This window comes from Salmo salar, chromosome 18 (genome assembly GCF_965601325.2).
Source record: "Salmo salar chromosome 18, fSalSal1, whole genome shotgun sequence".
Taxonomy (NCBI): domain Eukaryota; kingdom Metazoa; phylum Chordata; class Actinopteri; order Salmoniformes; family Salmonidae; genus Salmo; species Salmo salar.
The window spans coordinates 83,851,598-83,870,684 of record NC_138308.1 but is presented as its reverse complement, the minus strand read 5'-3'; the positions used below and the strand labels follow the sequence as shown (position 1 = coordinate 83,870,684).

Genomic DNA, 19,087 nt, shown 5'->3' with positions numbered 1-19,087 from the left:
GATTTCTCATCTCCTAACAGGTAGTTGTTCCAGAAGTTGACAACCCAGTGAACGCTATACCAGATAGACCAAAACCACAGAAACCCTTGGATCTGAGGTGACATCTATCTACGTTAGTGCAGGGAGACCAGGAGCGGCAGTGGAAGTCCACCACCCAGTGGACAAAGTGAGCACTTCATCAAAATAGAAGACTGAATCACAGTCCCCCCCAGCAACCAGCGGTACAAGAGTGCCATCCAATGGAACTCAATTTGTTTGTATGTTCATTAGCACAGAATACATGAACCCAATTTTTGCTTCAAGACGCTGGCAATTTGAAAAAGTAGATTGTGCTGATTTATTGGCACATTGAACCATGTATAATTTTGTTTATACATATATATTTTACAGAGCTGCTACTCACTGTTTATTATCTATGCATAGTCGCTTTACCCCTACCTAAATATACATATTACCAATTTTGTTTAGATATTTTATTTAACCTTTATTTAACTAAGTCAGTTAAGAACAAATTCTTATTTACAATGACGGCCTACACCGGCCAAACCCAGACGACGCTGGGCCAATTGTGCGCCGCCCTATCACGGTCGGTTGTGATACAGCCTGAAATTACCTCGACTAACCTGCACAACTTGGTACCGGTACCCTCTGTATAAAGCCTTGTTATTGTTATTTTCTTATACTACTTTATTTATTTTTTACACATGGGAAATTGTGAAGAAGAGAACTTAAAAAAAACTAAAAATAAGTTCAAAGGCTAAAGGTTACATTTTCCTGAATAGAAGGTTGAGATGACAGTCTAAACCATACAGGCTAAGCCATACAGTCTAAACCATACAGGCTAAGCCATACAGGCTAAACCATGCAGGCTAAGCCATACAGGCTAAAAAACTATGCAAGCTAAACCCATACAGGTTAAACCATACAGACTAAACCATACAGGTTAAATATGTTCTCTAATACTACTGTATTGATCTGTATATCTAATTATTCACTAAAATGCACTAATTGTAGGTCACTGTGGACAAGAGCGTCTGTTAATGAACTAAAATGTCAAATGTTACATGAGAAAACATATTTACCAATATAAATAGAAAAGTTAAATCCATTTCAGTAGGATCTGTCAGATCCAGCTGGCTATGTGGAGGAACCACACAGGTATGACAGTCAATTATAGCTAAAAGCAGAAATATTTGTTGTGTGGACAAAAGCTCAAATAAAGGTAGTACTCTGCATTAATCAAAATGACATTGAACATGTTTAGTCCAGCAATACACTCTTAGAAAAAAAAGGGGCTATCTAGAACCTAAAATATTTTTTTGTCTATCCCCATAGGAAAACCCTTTGAAGTAGTGTTTTTGGTTCCAGGTAGAATCCTTTTGGGTTCCATGTAGAACCCTTTCAACAGAGAGTTCTTCATCTACACAGAACACAAAAGTGTTCTACCTGGAGTCAAAAATGGTTCTCCTATGGGGACAGCTGAAAAACCCTTTTGGAACCCTTTTTTCTAAGAGTGTAGGTTTGATCTGTGTCTAGGAAACTGGCCTTTTATGCTGTCCTACCCAACAATATGGTGCCATGTGCTGGTTACTCATTCAATACACTACATTTGGCTTCACTATGGAGTGGCTGCCCGACTTTCACAGACTGCCCGACTCTCACAGATTCTCTTAGATGGATCGGCACATGGAAAGTCAAACCAACAATTTAGTTTATTGTGACATGTTTGACCAATTCGGACACAGTTTTCTACTTCACCAATAGGCCCGTGGTTATTTGGTTCGCCATAGTCCCAGTATCTAGAAAAGGGAGAAGAGAACCCATTACTCCATACAGTATGTCCCAGAATAAATAAATATTTGCGACCAAATATATTGGCACCATGGATTTTTACAATTTTAATTTTGAAAATAAAGACAAATGGCATGGACTAAATTATTGGCACCCCTGAGCTAGTACTTGGTTGCATAGCCTTTGGCCAAGATCACTCCAGACAAATGCTTCTTGAAGCCATCAATAATCTGTTGCACCTTTCGACTGGCAATTTGGCCCAGTATTTAGCAACAAACTGCTCTAATTCTTCAATTTGAAGGGTGCCCTCCACCAAATGCTGTTTTCTGATCTGGCAATAGGTTATGGATGTGATTTAGATCTGGACTCTTCGCTGGCCACAAACAAACAAAACTAAACTTGAGTTACAGATCAGCACTGTGTTTACCAATGACCAAATTAAGCATTCAATGAAAATAACACCCTCCCTACAATCAAACATGGGGGAGGTTTGCATCTCGTCCTGGGGGCCTTGAACATGAGCAAGGCGTCATGAAATCAGCAGATTATCAAGGTGTTTTGGAGTCCAATGTTAAACCAAGTGTCCAAAAACTGGGTCTCCATTGAAGGTTGTGGGTCTTCCAGTAGGACAACGACCCCAAACACACATCAAAAAGCACCCAGAAATGGTTCAGGAAGAAACGCTGGACTGTTCTAGAGTGGCCAGCAATGAGTCCAGATCTGAATCACATCCAAAATTAATTGGCGATATCCTCCCAAAAATGTTTTATTGTCACCGGATAGGTGTAGTGAAATGTGTTGTTTTACAGGGTCAGCTAAAGTAGTCCTCCGCAAACTAAGCTCAAAGGCACATCAGCAGATTCTTTCACCTTGGGTATTCCAATCAGCAACCTTTCGGTTTAGCTCTATTCGCTAGGCTAACTGCCGATAGGCTAACTGCCGCTAGGCTAACTGCCGCTATAACTGCCGCTATAACTGCCGCTATAACTGCCGCTATAACTGCCGCTATAACTGCCGCTAGGCTAACTGCCGGCCATCAAAGCAGCTGGTGGAGGGCACCCCTCAAACATTGAAGAATTAGAGAGGTTTGCTGCTAAATACTGGGACAAATTGCCAGTAGAAATGGGGCAGCAAGCTCATTGGTGGCTACAAGAAGCATTTGTCTTCAGTTATGTTGGCCAAAGGCTGCGCAATCAAGTCCTAGCTTCAAGCACATTGTCGATGCCATGAAAATCCAATAACAAAGTGTGGATATCAAAGGTATTTTTTCTATTTCAACTTATTTGAGAAGAAATATGGAATTATTTCATAAAAGTGCAAGGGTGCCAATATATTTGGCCTCAACTGTACAAGGCTTACAAAACTATATATACAACGCTGTGCTTTTGAGTGTACAGCTGATTTGTCCTTGTGTGTGTGTTTGCATGTGAAGCGCGTTCCTGTGAGTGTAGATGCGTGCAAATCTATGCCTTACAAACATCCTTACTTGAGGTTCTCATTAAGAGTTGTATTGTCCATCCACACCCACACATTCTCTTGCTTCTCATCTGTCAGTCCAATCCAGGGGCTGTGTTCATAAGGATCAATTCCAAGTGTTACCACTCTCTGTTTTAGAAACTCCTATGGAGAAAACCACACGTTCGTCAACCAATAGACCAACGGTTCTCATCCTGATGAAAGCCTTGATGGCTGAACGTTCATTTTTTATACTATTCTAAATAAAGTATATTTTTAACTTGAAGAGCGAGAGCCCTGTCTGCTTTCCACTAAAATCAACCAATTGAGACAGACATGCAAAACACAGAGAGACACTAAAAGAAGGCTGTATCCTAACTTGAAGTCTGCCCGTTATGTGTGAGTCATGTAGCAATTAATTACACTAAATTACTAAAAGTAAGTGGACACCTGCTGGTCAAACATCTCATTCCAAAATCATGGGCATTAATATGGACTTGGTCCTCCTTTTGCTTCTATAACAGCCTCCACTCTTCTGGGAAGGCTTTCCACGAGATGTTGGAACATTGCTGTGGGGACTTAATTCCATTAAGCCACAAGAGCCTTATTGAGGTCAGGCACTGATGTTGGGCGATTAGGCCTGGCACGCAGTCGACATTCCAATTCATCCCAAAGGTGTTCGATGGAGTTGAGGTCAGGGCTCTGAGCAGGCCCGTCAAGTTCTTCCACACCGATCTCGACAAACCATTTCTGTACGGACCTCACTTTGTGCATGGGGGCATTGACATGCTGAAACAGGAAAGGGCCTTCCCCAAACTGTAGCCACAAAGTTGGAAGCACAAAATTGTTTAGAATGTCATTGTATTATGTAGCTTCAAGATTTTCCATAACTGGAACTAAGGGACCTAGGCCGAACCATGAAAAACAGCCCCAGATTTTACAGTTGGCACTATGCATTGGGACAGGTAGCGCTCTCCTGGCATCCACCAAACGCAGATTCGTCCGGACTGCTATGCGCTTCAACACTTTGTGGTCCCGTTCTGTGAGCTTGTGTGACCTACCACTTTGCGGCTGAGACGCTGTTACTCCTATACATTTCCACTTCACAATAACAGCAGTCACAGTTGACCAGGGCAGCCTTAGCAGGGCAAAAATGGAACTGACTGTTGGAAAGGTGGCATCCTATGACGGTGCCACGTTGAAAGTCACTGAGCTCTTCAGTAAGGCCATTCAACTGCCAATGTTTGTCTATGGAGGTTGCATGGCTGTGTCATCTATTTTATACACCTGTCAGCAATGGGTGTGGCTGAAATTAACTAATTGACTAACTTCAAAAGGTGTCCATGTAATTTTGTATATATAGTGTACTACACCTCCAATCTTACCTGCTCCTGCTGACTCTCTATGATGACCAGATGTCCTCCATCGTGGATGCAGGCGTACTGACTCTGTTCCCAGGTCAGTTTGTTTTTAGAGAAGTAGTAACATGATCCATTGTAGAACTCCCAGCCAGGAGAACACAGCTGACTGGTATTACATCTCTTCTGATTCCCTGTAAGAGAGAGAGGAGAGACAAGAATGCACCAGAAGACAAGGAGACAAGAGACAATGAGATGCAATTTGTATTTGATCACTTACTACAGTACTACGGTATATACTGTATTTATATGTATATCCAGGATATACAGTAAAATACAGTATAATATTCAGTACTACAGTATATCCTATATTTATATGTATATCTAGTAAATACAGCATAATAATATAAGTACAATATAATACAGTATAATATTCAGTACTACAATATATGGTATATTATAACTGTCCATGAGGCATCCACTTTTGTACTCTCATGCATGGGAGGAGGATAGAACTAACCTTGGATGGTTGCCAGGAGATCTTTGACCCTAGTAAGGTTGGCATTACATTCTTGTAGCTCTGAGGATAACAGCTCTCTCTGGACTAAGAACAGAATAGATTGATATCTTATTAGAATATTTTTCCCATCTTAATCTTTTATTTTTATTGGCCAGTCTGAGATATGGCTTTTTCTTTGCAACTCTGCCTAGAAGGCCAGCATCCCGGAGTTGCCTCTTCATTGTTGACGTTGAGACTGGTGTTTTGCGGGTACTATTTAATGAAGCTGCCAGTTGAGGACTTGTGAGGTGTCTGTTTCTCAAACTAGACACTCTAATGTACTTGTCCTCTTGCTCAGTTGAGCACCGGGGCCTCCCACTACACTTTCTATTCTGGTTAGAGCCAGTTTGCGCTGTTCTGTGAAAGGAGTAATACACAGCGTTGTACGAGATCTCCAGTTTCTTGGCAATTTCTCGCATGGAATAGCCTTCATTTCTCTGAACAAGAATAGACTGATGAGTTTCAGAAGAAAGGGCTTTGTTTCTGGCCATTTTGAGCCTGTAATCGAACCCACGAAGGCTGATGCTCCAGATACTCAACTAGTCTAAAGAATGCCAGTTTTATTGCTTCTTTAATCAGACAACAGTTTTCAGCTGTGCTAACATAATTGCAAAAGGGTTTTCTAATGATCAATTAGACTTGTAAAATTATAAACTTGGACTAACTAACACAACGTGTCATTGGAACACAGGAGTGATGGTTGCAGACAATGGGCCTCTGTACGCCTATGTAGATATTCAATAAAACATCTGTCATTTCCAGCAACAATAGTCATTTACAAAATTAACAATGCCTACACTGTATTTCTGATCAATTTGATGTTATTTTAATGGACCAAAAATGTGCTTTCTTAGTGACCCCAAACTTTTGAACGGTAGTGTATATATTATTTAAAATATGTACAGTACCAGTCAAAAGTTTGGACACACCTACTCATTCAAGGGTTTTTCTTAAATTTTTACTATATTCTACATTGTAGAATAATAGTAAAGACATTAAAACTATGAAAAAACACATATGGAATCATGTAGTAACAAAAAAGTGTTAATCAAATCAAAATATATACATATATTTTTAAAATATATTTTCCTTTATTATAAAATAACTGTTTAATTAAGACCATAATACAAAGGTATGTATTTGACGAACAAAACATTTGAAGTACAAAATTGTCACGCCTGCTCCCGCTCCCCCTTCCTGGCACTCAAAGGCGCCAGGCTCCCCAGCTTTACGCACTCCTGCCACCATCAGTATGAACACCTGCCTTTCCCCGTCACGCACATCAACGCATTATTGGACTCAATCACCTATTTAATACCTTCCCTATATTTGTCATTTCCCCATCTCTGTTCCCCGCTGCTGCATTGATTGTCGTTTGTCGCTGACGCTGTTTCTGTCTTGCTCTTTGTCTGTTCCTAATTAAATGTCAACTCCCCGTAGCTGCTTCTCGTCTCCAGCGTCGGTCCTTACACACAATTACTTTCCAATACACTTCACCACACTGATATGACTAGGTTTCCATTAGGACCAGAAGTCTTTCCTGGTCATGTAAAACCCCTCTGCTTCCTCATATACAGTACAATGATAGCATATACAATATTCAAAGAACATGTTTTGGGGAAGCAATACTACTGTAAATGTATTCGTAACCTTGATAACATGGAACTTTGTAAGGAAATGAGAAGTTTGAGTTAAATTGGGTTCAACTTCCACTTTTGAACTTCACGTTAATAATTAATGAATATATGATATGAATAGGAGCATTGTGGCCAGTCAGTCCCATGTCAGTTGAGTCCTGTTCTAGACTACCTACCTGTTATGTTGTGGGTCTCATTCTGCAGTCTCTTATAGTTGTCTTGCAGTTCATGCAGTTTCCCTGTTATGAAAGAGCAAATAATATGGAGGAATAACATGCATTTATTTACACATCTAACCATAAAGTAAGTAAGTAAACCTTGACCAAGCTAGAATGACCTATTAACAAACAATAGTCCTATTCAAATTAAACAATATTTTATTAATCTATTACAGCGAAACGGCAGTATTTTAATCTGAGCCACACACCCCCATTGACAAACTGCATTTTAATGATTTATATGAAGGGGTCTCTCCAACATTTATATAAGGGGTTGATCATGGTAAAGATCTCTGGATCATTGATATTCTCACCTGTTAGATTCTCTTTCATCTGGGCAAAGCGAGCCTCCTCAGCTTGAAGACTAGTCATATTGGAACCATCTGGAACAGAGACAATGAGACAAGATGGAGGGTTGTGGTTTTTCTGTTGTGTTTGTCACTATCGTACCAACCTGAAATGTACTGGTCTGGGCTGGCTTGGATATTTTTTTGGCACATTGTCATTTTCAGCAGAGTTCCAGGCCAGCAACTATGGTGGATGCATAACCAGTCCAGTTCAGTTCAGTAGTGTAAAAGGGTTCAGTAGTGTAAAAGGGTTCAGTAGTGCAAAAGGGTTCAGTGAAATGTTTCTATACTCACAGAGGACTCCCAGAGTGATAGCCAGGCCCAACAGTAGAACACAGAGACACACCAGGGTCGCCACAGGAACGCTCCCAGACCCTCCCTCAGGGATTGTAGCCTTTGACCCCACTGGGGGAGTGGGGTCACTATTGCCAGGGTCCCTTCCTGTAAAAGGAGTGGGTGTCAGAGGTTAAAGGGTCATAAGGTTTGTTAGATTCGGGGTAAACTTTGAACATTGAGATATTAAAGACATGATAGATCAGACGCATAGTCTATAAGGAGTGAAAGAGACTGGGTTTTATGTCAAGAGGTAATGGGTCTCTGTAGAAAGACAGATGGTTTGGAATGTGTTGGGTGGACGGGGGGAGATCACAGGATTGCTATAGGGGAAGCGGATGGACATCTGTGGATTAGGCGAAGGAGGGGTTGAGGTCAGGTCAGATCCCCTGAAGGGAGTAATAAGGGTTTATTATCATAGTACCCTCTTCCTGTGGAACCATAAGATGTAAGGATTGGAAAGAAGGAGTGTCCAAATTGGAGTATATATACTTGTGATGGTGAGAACATGTTTTTGTCTGAATTACAGCTGTAATGAACCTTTGGGAAGAATTAAACTTGATTAAAGATTCTCTAGTGTCTGTGAGTTATTGACTCTGAAAATTAGAACCTAACAGGTTAAATAAGGGGTATTTAATGTAACCCTTAGCTAACTGTAACACACACACACCTCACCTTCCCCAGGATCCTCCTGCTCACTAGCTCTACCTCCCGGTCTTCTAACCTCAGAGTATGTGACATCTTCTTCACGTTCGGCTACTCCCATGGTTACAGAGAGATGAAGAAAGAGATGGTTCCTTTTTTCACTTATTTTATATATATTGCACCAAATGCGTGATTATATTATTTCCTTAAAACCAACCTCATGGTGATTACCACCTATTAGAATTGTATTATTCTAGTTCCTCTCCCACAATCCACTGTCTCAACATTCTTTTAGAATTGTACCATTCTAGTTCCTCTCCCACAATCCACTGTCTCAACATTCTGTTAGAATTGTGCCATTCTAGTTCCTCTCTTACAATCCACTATCTCAATATTATTTTAGAAATATACCATTCTAGTTCCTCTCTCACAATCCACTATCTCAACATTATATTAGAATTGTACCATTCTAGTTTCTCTCTCACAATCCACTATCTCAACATTCTATTAGAATTGTACCATTCTAGTTCCTCTCTCACAATCTGCTATCTCAATATTATTTTAGAAATATACCATTCTAGTTCCTCTCTTACAATCCACTATATCAACATTCTTTCCTTTGAGCTCTACTAGGTTACAGTTCCTTGACTGGAAGGTCTAACATGCAAATCACTTTATTAACTGTTAGGGTCACTAACCAAAATATACAGTGTCTAATATTCTAATTCAACATATCTGAAGAAAAGCTGACATATTGTTATGAGAAATGAGGAAATACTTTTGGCCATAAACCAAATGTTAAAGGTTGATTCTGTCTGTCTGTCTGTCTGTCTGTCTGTCTGTCTGTCCTGTCTGTCTGTCTGTCTGTCTGTCTGTCTGTCTGTCTGTCTGTCTGTCTGTCTGTCTGTCTGTCTGTCTGTCTGTCTGTCTGTCTGTCTGTCTGTCTGTCTGGAAGTTGGTTCACAGTGTGAAATCCAACAGATACGTCTAGAGTGTGACTAATAACTCATTTAGATGGAACTTTCATCTTCTCATGCCCTTTACATTGCACTAATACTGTACATATCCTTTAAAATAGGATTCTATATGGAGAACCATTGTTGAGGTCGTGTGGAATGTATTCAAAAGGAAATGAACATGTCTGAAAGTCATTAATAAAACACAAACATTGCACTATACATAATTATGCTATAGTACATTCTAAAAGAGATGCCCAGTGTCTCATACAATACCACATGTTAAACATATAGTACAAATTCATATTAATAAGTACAGTTACAAATACACTTCAGAAAAGTTCATATTGATCCAACCAAGATACTGTCTTCTTTTCCCTATAGCCCCTGGGTTTACACAGTTATTGTTCGTAACACAACCACACAGTAAATCATCATCACTATAACTTTAACCAGTTAATAACAGTCTATACAGCCTTCTTCTGTTACTAACTCCTTGTTGAATTATAACATCTCCACCCTCGCCCCCAAAGTGATGAAATGTCGTATTGTAAACTTATGCTTGAAAACTAATAAAGCGCTATAAGTGAGAGAGAACTCACCATTAGAAACTTCACTTTCTGCTCTAGTATCTTGGTTCTGATGCCGAGTGAATGTAACATCGGAGTAGATGATTTCACCAGACATCATCACTACTTTAAGTCCTCTTTCAAAGTGGAGACCAGAAGAGGAAAAAGGCCCTCAACATCACACACTCACTCATTCAAATCCCACAAACACTCAGACACTCAACCACACACACACTAGTAGTACACAAACACAACTGTTACGGAATACACAGGATGTTATGTAAATAACATTCTCTCACACACACACACACACACACACACACACACACACACACACACACACACACACACACACACACACACACACACACACACACACACACACACACACACACACACACACACACACACACGAATGCCCGCACACACACCCACACGTCCCAGGAGAATGATGAGTAACTGCAGTGTAGGGAGGTGCAATAAAAAACTCATATTCAGTTCCTATTTACAGCTGGGCTTCATTTGAATATGAGGTAAACTAGAACATCATTTGAATATGTTGGAAACTAGCAACCCTGTCATTGAACTGTATTACTGATATAATTTCTAATAGCAGTACCAAGACACTTGGCTTGTCATCGTCATTCAAACATGGCCTGTAGAATTTACTGTAGGTAGGATTCTAGCTAGCTGTAATCATGTAGCGATATAAAATATTATATTTCAGATAAGTTTCATTCATGATAGATGGTTAAAGAGAGCCAGCAGATAATACATTATTTATATAATCCTAATATATTATAGAACATCAGATATCATCAAATAATGTGTTATAATAATCATTTTATAATGACAGCTCCTGTCAATTTGACTCTTTTTGAGGGCTCTCTTGGAGCTCGATACTGACAGCTGTGGAAGCAACTGTTGTTTTCTGTAAATCTATTTGTATAATTGGTGACAGTGACACTGTTGTCATATTTACATACTGTGTCTGCAGCCTGTTGTCCAAGGCAGGTAAATGATGTGGTGAGGTGTATTCAGATGAGATATTGGTCATTTGATCCTCTTTCATGGTTTTAAAATGACCAAATATGGACCTATGTGTCTGAAAAACTAAATTACTTCTACTACTATTACTACCAAGCATGTCCTACAATACATTTGACAAATATTACTGTTTCCCACTGTGTTATTCTAGCATGACTCAACAAAAAGAGAGATGTGTGTCAGTGCACCAATGTCATGTTACTGTTGTCAGATGAAAGAACTCTGTAATGTGTTACATGGAGAAGGCATGTTGAGCTCTAGAACCATCTAACTGAAAAGATACTGTCAACAGCTGTCCACATTACATTCATATGATACTGTCTGTGTGTACTGTAGTGTACATCCAATCCACTACATTCCACTAGGTGTCTCATCAGTCCCATTATTTACAATAGTTACGTAATCATCAGCAGTGGTAGTAGCAGAGACTTAAGAATATGCGAGATATCTCACTAGCTCCTTTTTTGTGCTTCATATGCAGTCAGTCTATGAATTAATCAGATCAATCCCAGCTGCTATCACATTGGTGTCTATGGGAGAGCCACGCCTTAAAGCTGCAATATGTAACTTTTTGGGTAACTCCACCACATTCACATAGAATTGTGAGTTATAGATCTGTCATTCTCATTGAAAGCATGTCTAAGAAGTTGTAAGGTAGATCTGTTCCATGGGCGCCATTTCTATCCTTCCCGTTCTTAAATTACATTTTCTCGTCTTTTACTTTCGGTTTTGTACACCAGCTGAAATACAATAGTTTTGGTTACTTTGGTCACAGCGGTTTAGATGGTAAAACTGGTTCTGTCACATAAATGGAAATTAGGCAAACTATTCGAATTTTTTCATACAGGAAATGGTGAAGCAATTTCTGAATATTGCACCTTTCAGGATTATAAGCAGACCGAAACTGTGACAATTGTTTTTAATGGTAAGCTTTTTGACTGATTAAAAACAAAGGTTGGACTACTTAAGTCAGTTGTTTGTGTCTATGCCTCTCAAGACATAAAATACTGTGCACAAAGGCTGAGAAACTTTACACTAGTTTGTCATAGTGACCACAAACCAACAACCCTCCTCAAACAGAGATGAGTTGAGTGGTTATGGTTTGATCCCTTCCTCTTTAGCAGTGAGGGTTTGTGAAGGAGGGTGGTGTGTGTGAAGCTGTCTTTTTCCACTGTGGGCAGAGAGAGAGAGACATATAGAGAAATGGTTGTAGATGCTGATGAGCAGGCCTATACATGGAAAAAGGGTGTGTTGCTTTTTTGGCAATGCTATTAAACAGTACAGTATACTGTATTTCACTTGTCATATTCATTTCTCAAGATATACACACAGTTTACCTCCAGATAGTTACAGTTGGGACCGAGATTATTGACACCCTTGATAAAGATGAGCAATAATGACTGTATAAATAACTCATTCAAATTCTGAAATATATTTCAAACAAAGAAAGGGGGAATTTATGTAATTTTATACCAATACAATTGCACAGAGAAAGATATTTTGTTTAACAAGTTATTTTTTTCTCTCTAAAAGGTAGGGGTCAAAATTATAGACACCCCTAAAGATTCATAAATAAAGTAGTCAAAAGTTTAGTGTTTGGTCCCATATTTGTAGCACGCAATGACTATATCAATTTTGTGAGATGCATTTGCAGTTCGTTTTGGTTGTGTTTCAGATTAGTTTGTGCCTAACAAAAATTAATGGTATTTCATATATTGTGTCATTTTGGAGTCATTTTGATTATTAATAAGTATAGAATATGTTTCTCAACACTTACATTAATGTGGCTGCTATCACGCTTATAGATAATCCTGATTGAATTGTGAATAATGATGAGTGAGAAAGTTACAGAGTGTCAAAGATAGCATGTCTCGGGGGTATTAACCTCTCACCATTACCAAAAACAGGGGAGTTTCGCATGTCTTCTATTCTTGGTTACGGTAAAGGTGACTCCAAAATGACAAAATACATTACTTACCATTAATTTCTATTGGGCATAAAATAATCTGAAAAACAACTAAAACGAACAATCATTTTGACTCCTACTTTTTTGAGAATTTGTTTTATAATTCTTCTTCAGCCTAGGGTCAATTTTTATTCATTTCCGCCTGACTGACGTGCCCAAAGTAAACTGCCTGTTGCTCAGGCCCTGAAGCCAGGATATGAATATAATTGGTACCATTGGAAAGAAAACACTCTGTAGTTTGTAGAAATGTTCAAATAATGTAGGAGACTATAACAAAATAGATATGGTAGGAGAATATCTAAAGAAAAACCAACCTGAATTTTTTTTTGGAGAGCCCTTGCTCTTCCATTAGAACGTATCGGGAAAATATTTAATCTAGCTCCCAGCATGCAATTCCTATGGTTTCCACTGGATGTCAGTAGGCTTTGTTCAAGGTTTCAGGCTTGTTTCTTCCCAAACGAGGAAGAATTATGAGCTTTAGTACTGGGATACAGACTTGGAAATCAGTCTGTGCGCGTGTGATGAAGAGGATGCACACCTGCTAATATCATTTTCCTATTGAACATACTTCTTTCCGTATGAAATATTATAGTTTAATTACATTTTAGGGTACCTGAGGATTAAATAGTATTTTGACTTGTTTTAACAAAGTTTAGCTGTAGATTTTTGGATTCCTTTCTCTGCATGTTGAACGAGTGGATTACTCAAATCAATGGCGCCAACTAAACTGACTTTTTGGGATATAAAGAAGGATTTTATCTAACTTAACAACACTACATGTTGTAACTGGGACCCTTTGGATGAAAAATCAGAGGAATATTTTCAAAAAGTAAGTGAATATTTAATCGCTATTTGTGAATTTATGAAACCTATGCTGGTTGAAAAATATTTTGATGTGGGGCGCCATCCTCAAACAATCGCATGGAATGCTTTCGCTGTAAAGCCTACTGTAAATCGGACAGTGCAGTTAGATTAACAATAATTTAAGCTTTTAACCGATATAAGACACTTGTATGTTCCTAAATACTTAATATCCACAATTTTTATGATTATTTATTTGAATTGCACTCCCTCCAGTTTCATTGGAAGTTGTCCCACTAGCGGGACGCCTAGCCCAAACACAATCTCTTCTCTGAGCAATCATTTAAAAAACAATTTCCCCATTTTGGGGGGGGAACACACAATATACAGTGCATTCAGAAGATATTCACACCCCTTGACTTTTTCCACATTTTGTTGTGTTACAGCCTGAATTTAAAATTGATTAAATGTGTATTTTTTGTCAATGGCCTACACACAATCCACGAAATGTCAAAGTGAAATTATGTTTTTCTAAAGATTTACAAATTAATAAAAATGAAATCTGAAATGTCTTATAAGTGTCTTATATATGCCAATAAGTATTCGACCCCTTTTTTATTGCAAGCCTAAATAAATGATGGCGTAAATGTGCTTATCAATGACTTTTAATGACTACTTCATCTCTGTACCCCACACATACTGTCACACCCTGATCTGTTTCACCTGTCTTTGTGCTTGTCTCCACCCCGTCCAGGTGTTGCCTATCTTCCTCATTATCCCCAGTGTTTCTCTGTTGCCAGTTCGTCTTCACTTGTCAGGTCTTTCCAGCATGTTTTCCCGTCTACCTGATTTCTCAAGTTCTGTGTCCTAGTTTCCCCAGTTCTAACCATTCTGCCTGCCCTGACCCCGAGCCTGTCTGCCGTTCTGTACCTGCCTGACTCTGACCCGTTAAGAACCTCTGCCAGTCCAGACCCCGAGCCTGCCTGCTGTTCTGTACCTTATTGATTCTGCCCTGGATTACGGGCCTCTGCCTGCCTTTGACCTGTCTTTTTCCTAACCCATGTTCAGGTCAATAAACATCTGTGACTCTAGCTGTCTGCATCTGGGTCTTATCCTGAGTTCTGAAACATACAATTATCTGTAAGGGAGGTTTTCCAATGCCTAGCAAAGAAGGGTACTTATTGGTAGATGGGTAAAAAAAGCAGACATTGAATATCCCTTTGAGCATGGTGAAACTACTAATTACACTTTGGATGGTGTATCTATACACCCAGTCACTACAAAGACACAGGCGTCCTTCCTATCTCAGTTGCCGGACAGGAAGGAAACTGCTCATGGATTTCACCATGAGGCCAATGGTGAATTTAAAACAGTTACAGAGTTTAATGGCAGTGATAGGAGATAACTGAGGATGGATCAATAACATTGTTGCTACTCCACAATACTAACCTAACTGACAAAGTGAAAAGAAGAAATCCTGTACGGAACAAAAAATATTCCAAAACATGCATCCTATTTACAAGGCACTGAAGTAATACTGTAAAACAAGTGGCAAAGCAATTGACTTTTTGTCCACATTACTGAGTACCGCTCTCCATATTTTCAAGCATAGTGGTGGCTGCATCATGTTATGGGTATCCTTAAAACATGTTACTTGGGAGTTTTTCAGGATAAAAAAGAAACGGAATGGAGCTAAGCACAGGCAAAATCCTAGAGAAAAACCTGGTTCAGTCTGCTTTCCAGAGATTAATTCACCTTTCAGCAAGACAATAACCTAAAACACAATGCCAATCTACACTTGAGTTGCTTAGCAAGAAGACAGTGAATGTTCCTGAGTGGCCGAGTTACAGTTTTTACATAAATCTACTTGGAAATCTATGGCAAGACCTGAAAATGGTTGTCTAACAACAACCAATTTGACAGAGCTTGAAGAATTTTTAAAAGAATAATGGGCAAATGTTGCACAATACAGGTGTGGAAACTATTAGGTATTTACCTAGAAAGTAATATATATATTTTTTTATTAAGTTCAACAAAAAAAATAAAAAAATTGGCTCAGGGGTGTGAATACCTATGTAAATGAGATATTTCTGTGGTTATTTTTCAATAAATGTGTAAACATTTCTAAAAACATATTTTCACTTTGTCATTATGGGGTACTGTGTGTAGATGGATGAGAAAAAAGAAATTAAATCCATTTTGAAGGTAACACTACAAAATGTGGAATAAGTGAACGGGTATGACTACTTTCTGAAGGCACTGTAAACCCTTGATGGTTGCTATGCAGCGCCAGTTAACCATCCTCCTGCGAGTTCTTATCTTTGAGGCATGTCACTTTTCCCATCTTTTAACATAGCCCACCACTAAGCATGCGCTGTTTTCTTAACCACAACTGGATGGACCCATAAAGAATTACTGTGAGAATAGAAATCACTGAACCTAGAAAATATTGGAATAAAGTAGATTAATACAATAGAAGTCAGGTATCTAATTGTTGCTTACTGAAACCTCCTAGTCATCCAATCATGATAATACATTTGAAGCAATAGCCTACCAGTGTGTGTTCAACTAGATGACAACTTAAGCACCGTTTTGATTGGGATAGCGCCATCGCACTATGGGGACTCCGATTTTTGTTTTCACTGAATCTCCATTTGGATATTGGTTAGGCTACAATTAAGCTGTGGAAATGTTAGCTAAGTTGAGGTGAGTGCTGACTATGATCACCTTGTCTAGTTGGCTCGTTTATTAGAAACTTTAGCCAGCATGTTATGTAGTTTAACATGGGTAGACTAGTCCTACTCCTGACTTAAAGCCTGTGACTTCACTGTCTTGTCTTTATCAATGTGATTTTGTTTCACTGAATCTCCATCTGTATAGGCTACTTGGTTCATTGGTGTCTGGCTGGGCCAGTAAGGGAAGGTGGTATAGCTCATCTGTTCACTTGATCATCTATCACTGATCTGAAATATTTAGGATCCAAAATAGCGGCGGTTCCATATGTTCCCGTGACGCAAGTTGTGTGGGAAAAAATATAATTTGGGTTTTATTCTGTTATATTCCATTAAAATCTTATTACAAAATATATGTGTGTTGACTGTGATCAGGGTAGGTGTGTCTTGAACGCTTAATGAACAAAATAATGAACTAATGATTTCATTCATTTGGACCTAACATAATTCAACTCTACATATGCCATTCTATTGGTTTTACAATACATTTTATTAGTCTTATAATGTTTCTTAATAAGACCTGCCTAAACAAATGAATAATGGATTTATTGTTGATGGTGTATATTCAATGGACCTATTAATCTAGAAACTCACTCACATCCGCACTATACCTCTCTCTCTCTCTCACGCTCTCTCTCACGCTCTCGCTCTCTCTCTGTCTCTCTCTCTCTCTCTCTCTGCATTATTCATCTGTGGACACACTCAAGGAGAGTCGATCTGTGACTAAAAATGTTGTTGTTTAATTCAAGAATCCACTTCACAAAATATCATTAGTTAATATACCATTACCATTATTAGCAAATCAGACAAATTATGCTGCGCTCTGCCTATTGGCTACTTAACTTATTCAAGGCCGTCTCAAAATACAACACTGCCCCTTTAAGAAAAAAGAAGCTCTTTACCTGACTCCTTTTCAAAGATGGTGTAATGTCTCTCTACGAGAGATGGGTGTAGGAGTCAGGCGCAGGAGAGAAGATCATTCCAATAACCAGAGTTTAATAAAGTCCATCAAAAAATCATACAGGCACTGAACAAAAATACACAGTCGAACAATGACCAAAAGAACGAAATCCCAATGACAACCTGAATGAAAAAATGATGAACAAAAACAACGTTTCCCAAACATAACACAGGGAAACGAAAAATAAACCCGCACGACACAAAGCGGGTAGAAAGAAAATAAATACCCACACTAATCAAACCAAACAAGAAACAGGTGCACAACAAAACAGACATGACTAAACGAAAAGGAAAAAAGGATCAGTGGCAGCTAGTAGACCGGCGACGACAACCGCCGAGCACCACCCGAACAGGGAGAGGCGCCACCTTCGGTGGAAATCGTGACAGATGGCTAGAAATGTACACATGTTGTGCTCTTGTAGGAAGCCACCACTCCCCCATTGTTGACTAGAAATGAGCTATAACTGGGCTAATAACTCAGTAACTAGCAAAGAATATGAACAGATGTGCACACATTGCCACTTGTAGCCATCACTTTGAGATCAAATTAAGCTCATGTACTTGCGACCTCTCATACAGTCCAGTTCAAAGTGAATGGCACAGATCCATATGGCAATGGCTATTTGCATAATATGCCTATTGCAGCTCTGATTGGTTATGGCGCACCGGTCTGTGTAGAGTACTGGCCTCTGCCTACAGGAACATCTCTTACACGGTTAGTTTTGCATAGTAAGTCTTGCATAGATTGTTTTGCTTCGGTATGTTATATTGAAAGTAGCTAATATTGCGTTGATTCGATCACAATTCCCACAGTAGAGCGCAACGTTGATAGTGTTACCTAAAGGAGAAAACTGAAGTTCAATCTAGTTGATGTTTCTTCTGCACACAGCAGTTCCCCTGGTCCGCAGGTGCACAGTTTAGAGGTGACATTGCTGGTCTGTATGTAAATCCAAAATAAAAGTGACCATATTACCTACTGAAGTCAGATCATGCTTTGGAAAGATTGGTGCTGTGACTGTAAAGGTCTTCATATAACTGTTTCCACAGCTCTGCCCATTGCCTCAGTGAAGATAGTCACTCCACAGGGTCTCCTCTACCCTGGAGAGACAGTCACTCTGCAGTGTGACATATCAGACTACACAGACTGGACGTACGGCTGGTTTAGATACAGAGAAGAGCTTCCCAGTCAGAACAGAAAAACCATCACCATCTCTCTCCCTGACCAGGCTGGTCAGTACCAGGTGTGTTGGGACGAGGAGAGCTCGGCCCCAGAAGTCATATTACAGCTCAGATCTCCCCATCATCATCACTGGTAAGCTCACTGTTTAACTTCAACTACAGAGTCTTCTGAATGGAAGTTTTACTGGTACAGACACAGACCAGACTCTACACCAGTAACCACAACCTCTGGATACTCCTACACACTCAGCTGGGTCAATGTCTCTGATGGAGGACAGTACTGGTGCAGAGCTGGGAGAGGAGACCCAGTCTACTACACCCTGTACAGTGACCCAGTCCAGATAAACATTACTGGTGAGTCAAACAGTTTTATGATAAATGGTTGTTATTTTATATGGATAGAAAGTCATCTAGGGTATAATATTTTGTCTGCTCATTGTATCACAACAATTACAGCTAACTTGACGCTATATTCATGAGTAGACCTATTGATAAATTAATACATTTCAAATTGTGTAACTGTTTATTCAGTTA

The 19,087-nt window shown here is 39.3% G+C and overlaps 1 protein-coding gene and 1 pseudogene across 4 annotated transcripts in view; one reads left to right on the top strand and one right to left on the bottom strand.

Annotated features, from left to right (window-relative positions):
• Positions 1-313: 313 nt before the first annotated feature.
• LOC106578037 (uncharacterized) lies at positions 314-10,167 on the bottom strand. 3 transcript variants are annotated; one of them, XM_014156583.3, is made up of 9 exons: positions 9,902-10,167; positions 8,374-8,457; positions 7,660-7,806; positions 7,333-7,401; positions 6,977-7,039; positions 5,125-5,208; positions 4,632-4,798; positions 3,278-3,411; positions 314-1,799 (listed from the first exon to the last, which is right to left on the bottom strand). In XM_014156583.3, exons 1-9 carry the CDS (start codon positions 9,987-9,989, stop codon positions 1,619-1,621), a joined length of 1,017 nt encoding a protein of 338 aa, XP_014012058.1. In that variant the 5' UTR covers positions 9,990-10,167; the 3' UTR covers positions 314-1,618. The 3 variants fall into 3 exon arrangements, with proteins under 3 accessions (XP_014012058.1, XP_014012059.1, XP_014012061.1); XM_014156584.3 differs by having other exon boundaries at positions 8,374-8,454; positions 9,902-10,162; XM_014156586.3 differs by lacking the exon at positions 8,374-8,457 and having other exon boundaries at positions 9,902-10,163.
• Positions 10,168-16,465: 6,298 nt separating this feature from the next.
• The window catches only part of LOC106578032 (basement membrane-specific heparan sulfate proteoglycan core protein-like), a 138,340-nt pseudogene continuing 135,718 nt past the window's right edge, over positions 16,466-19,087 (top strand). The window contains exons 1-3 of the transcript XR_014381315.1: positions 16,466-16,469; positions 18,422-18,686; positions 18,735-18,907. The product of XR_014381315.1 is annotated as a basement membrane-specific heparan sulfate proteoglycan core protein-like (transcript). The remainder of the gene's footprint in view (positions 16,470-18,421; positions 18,687-18,734; positions 18,908-19,087) is intronic.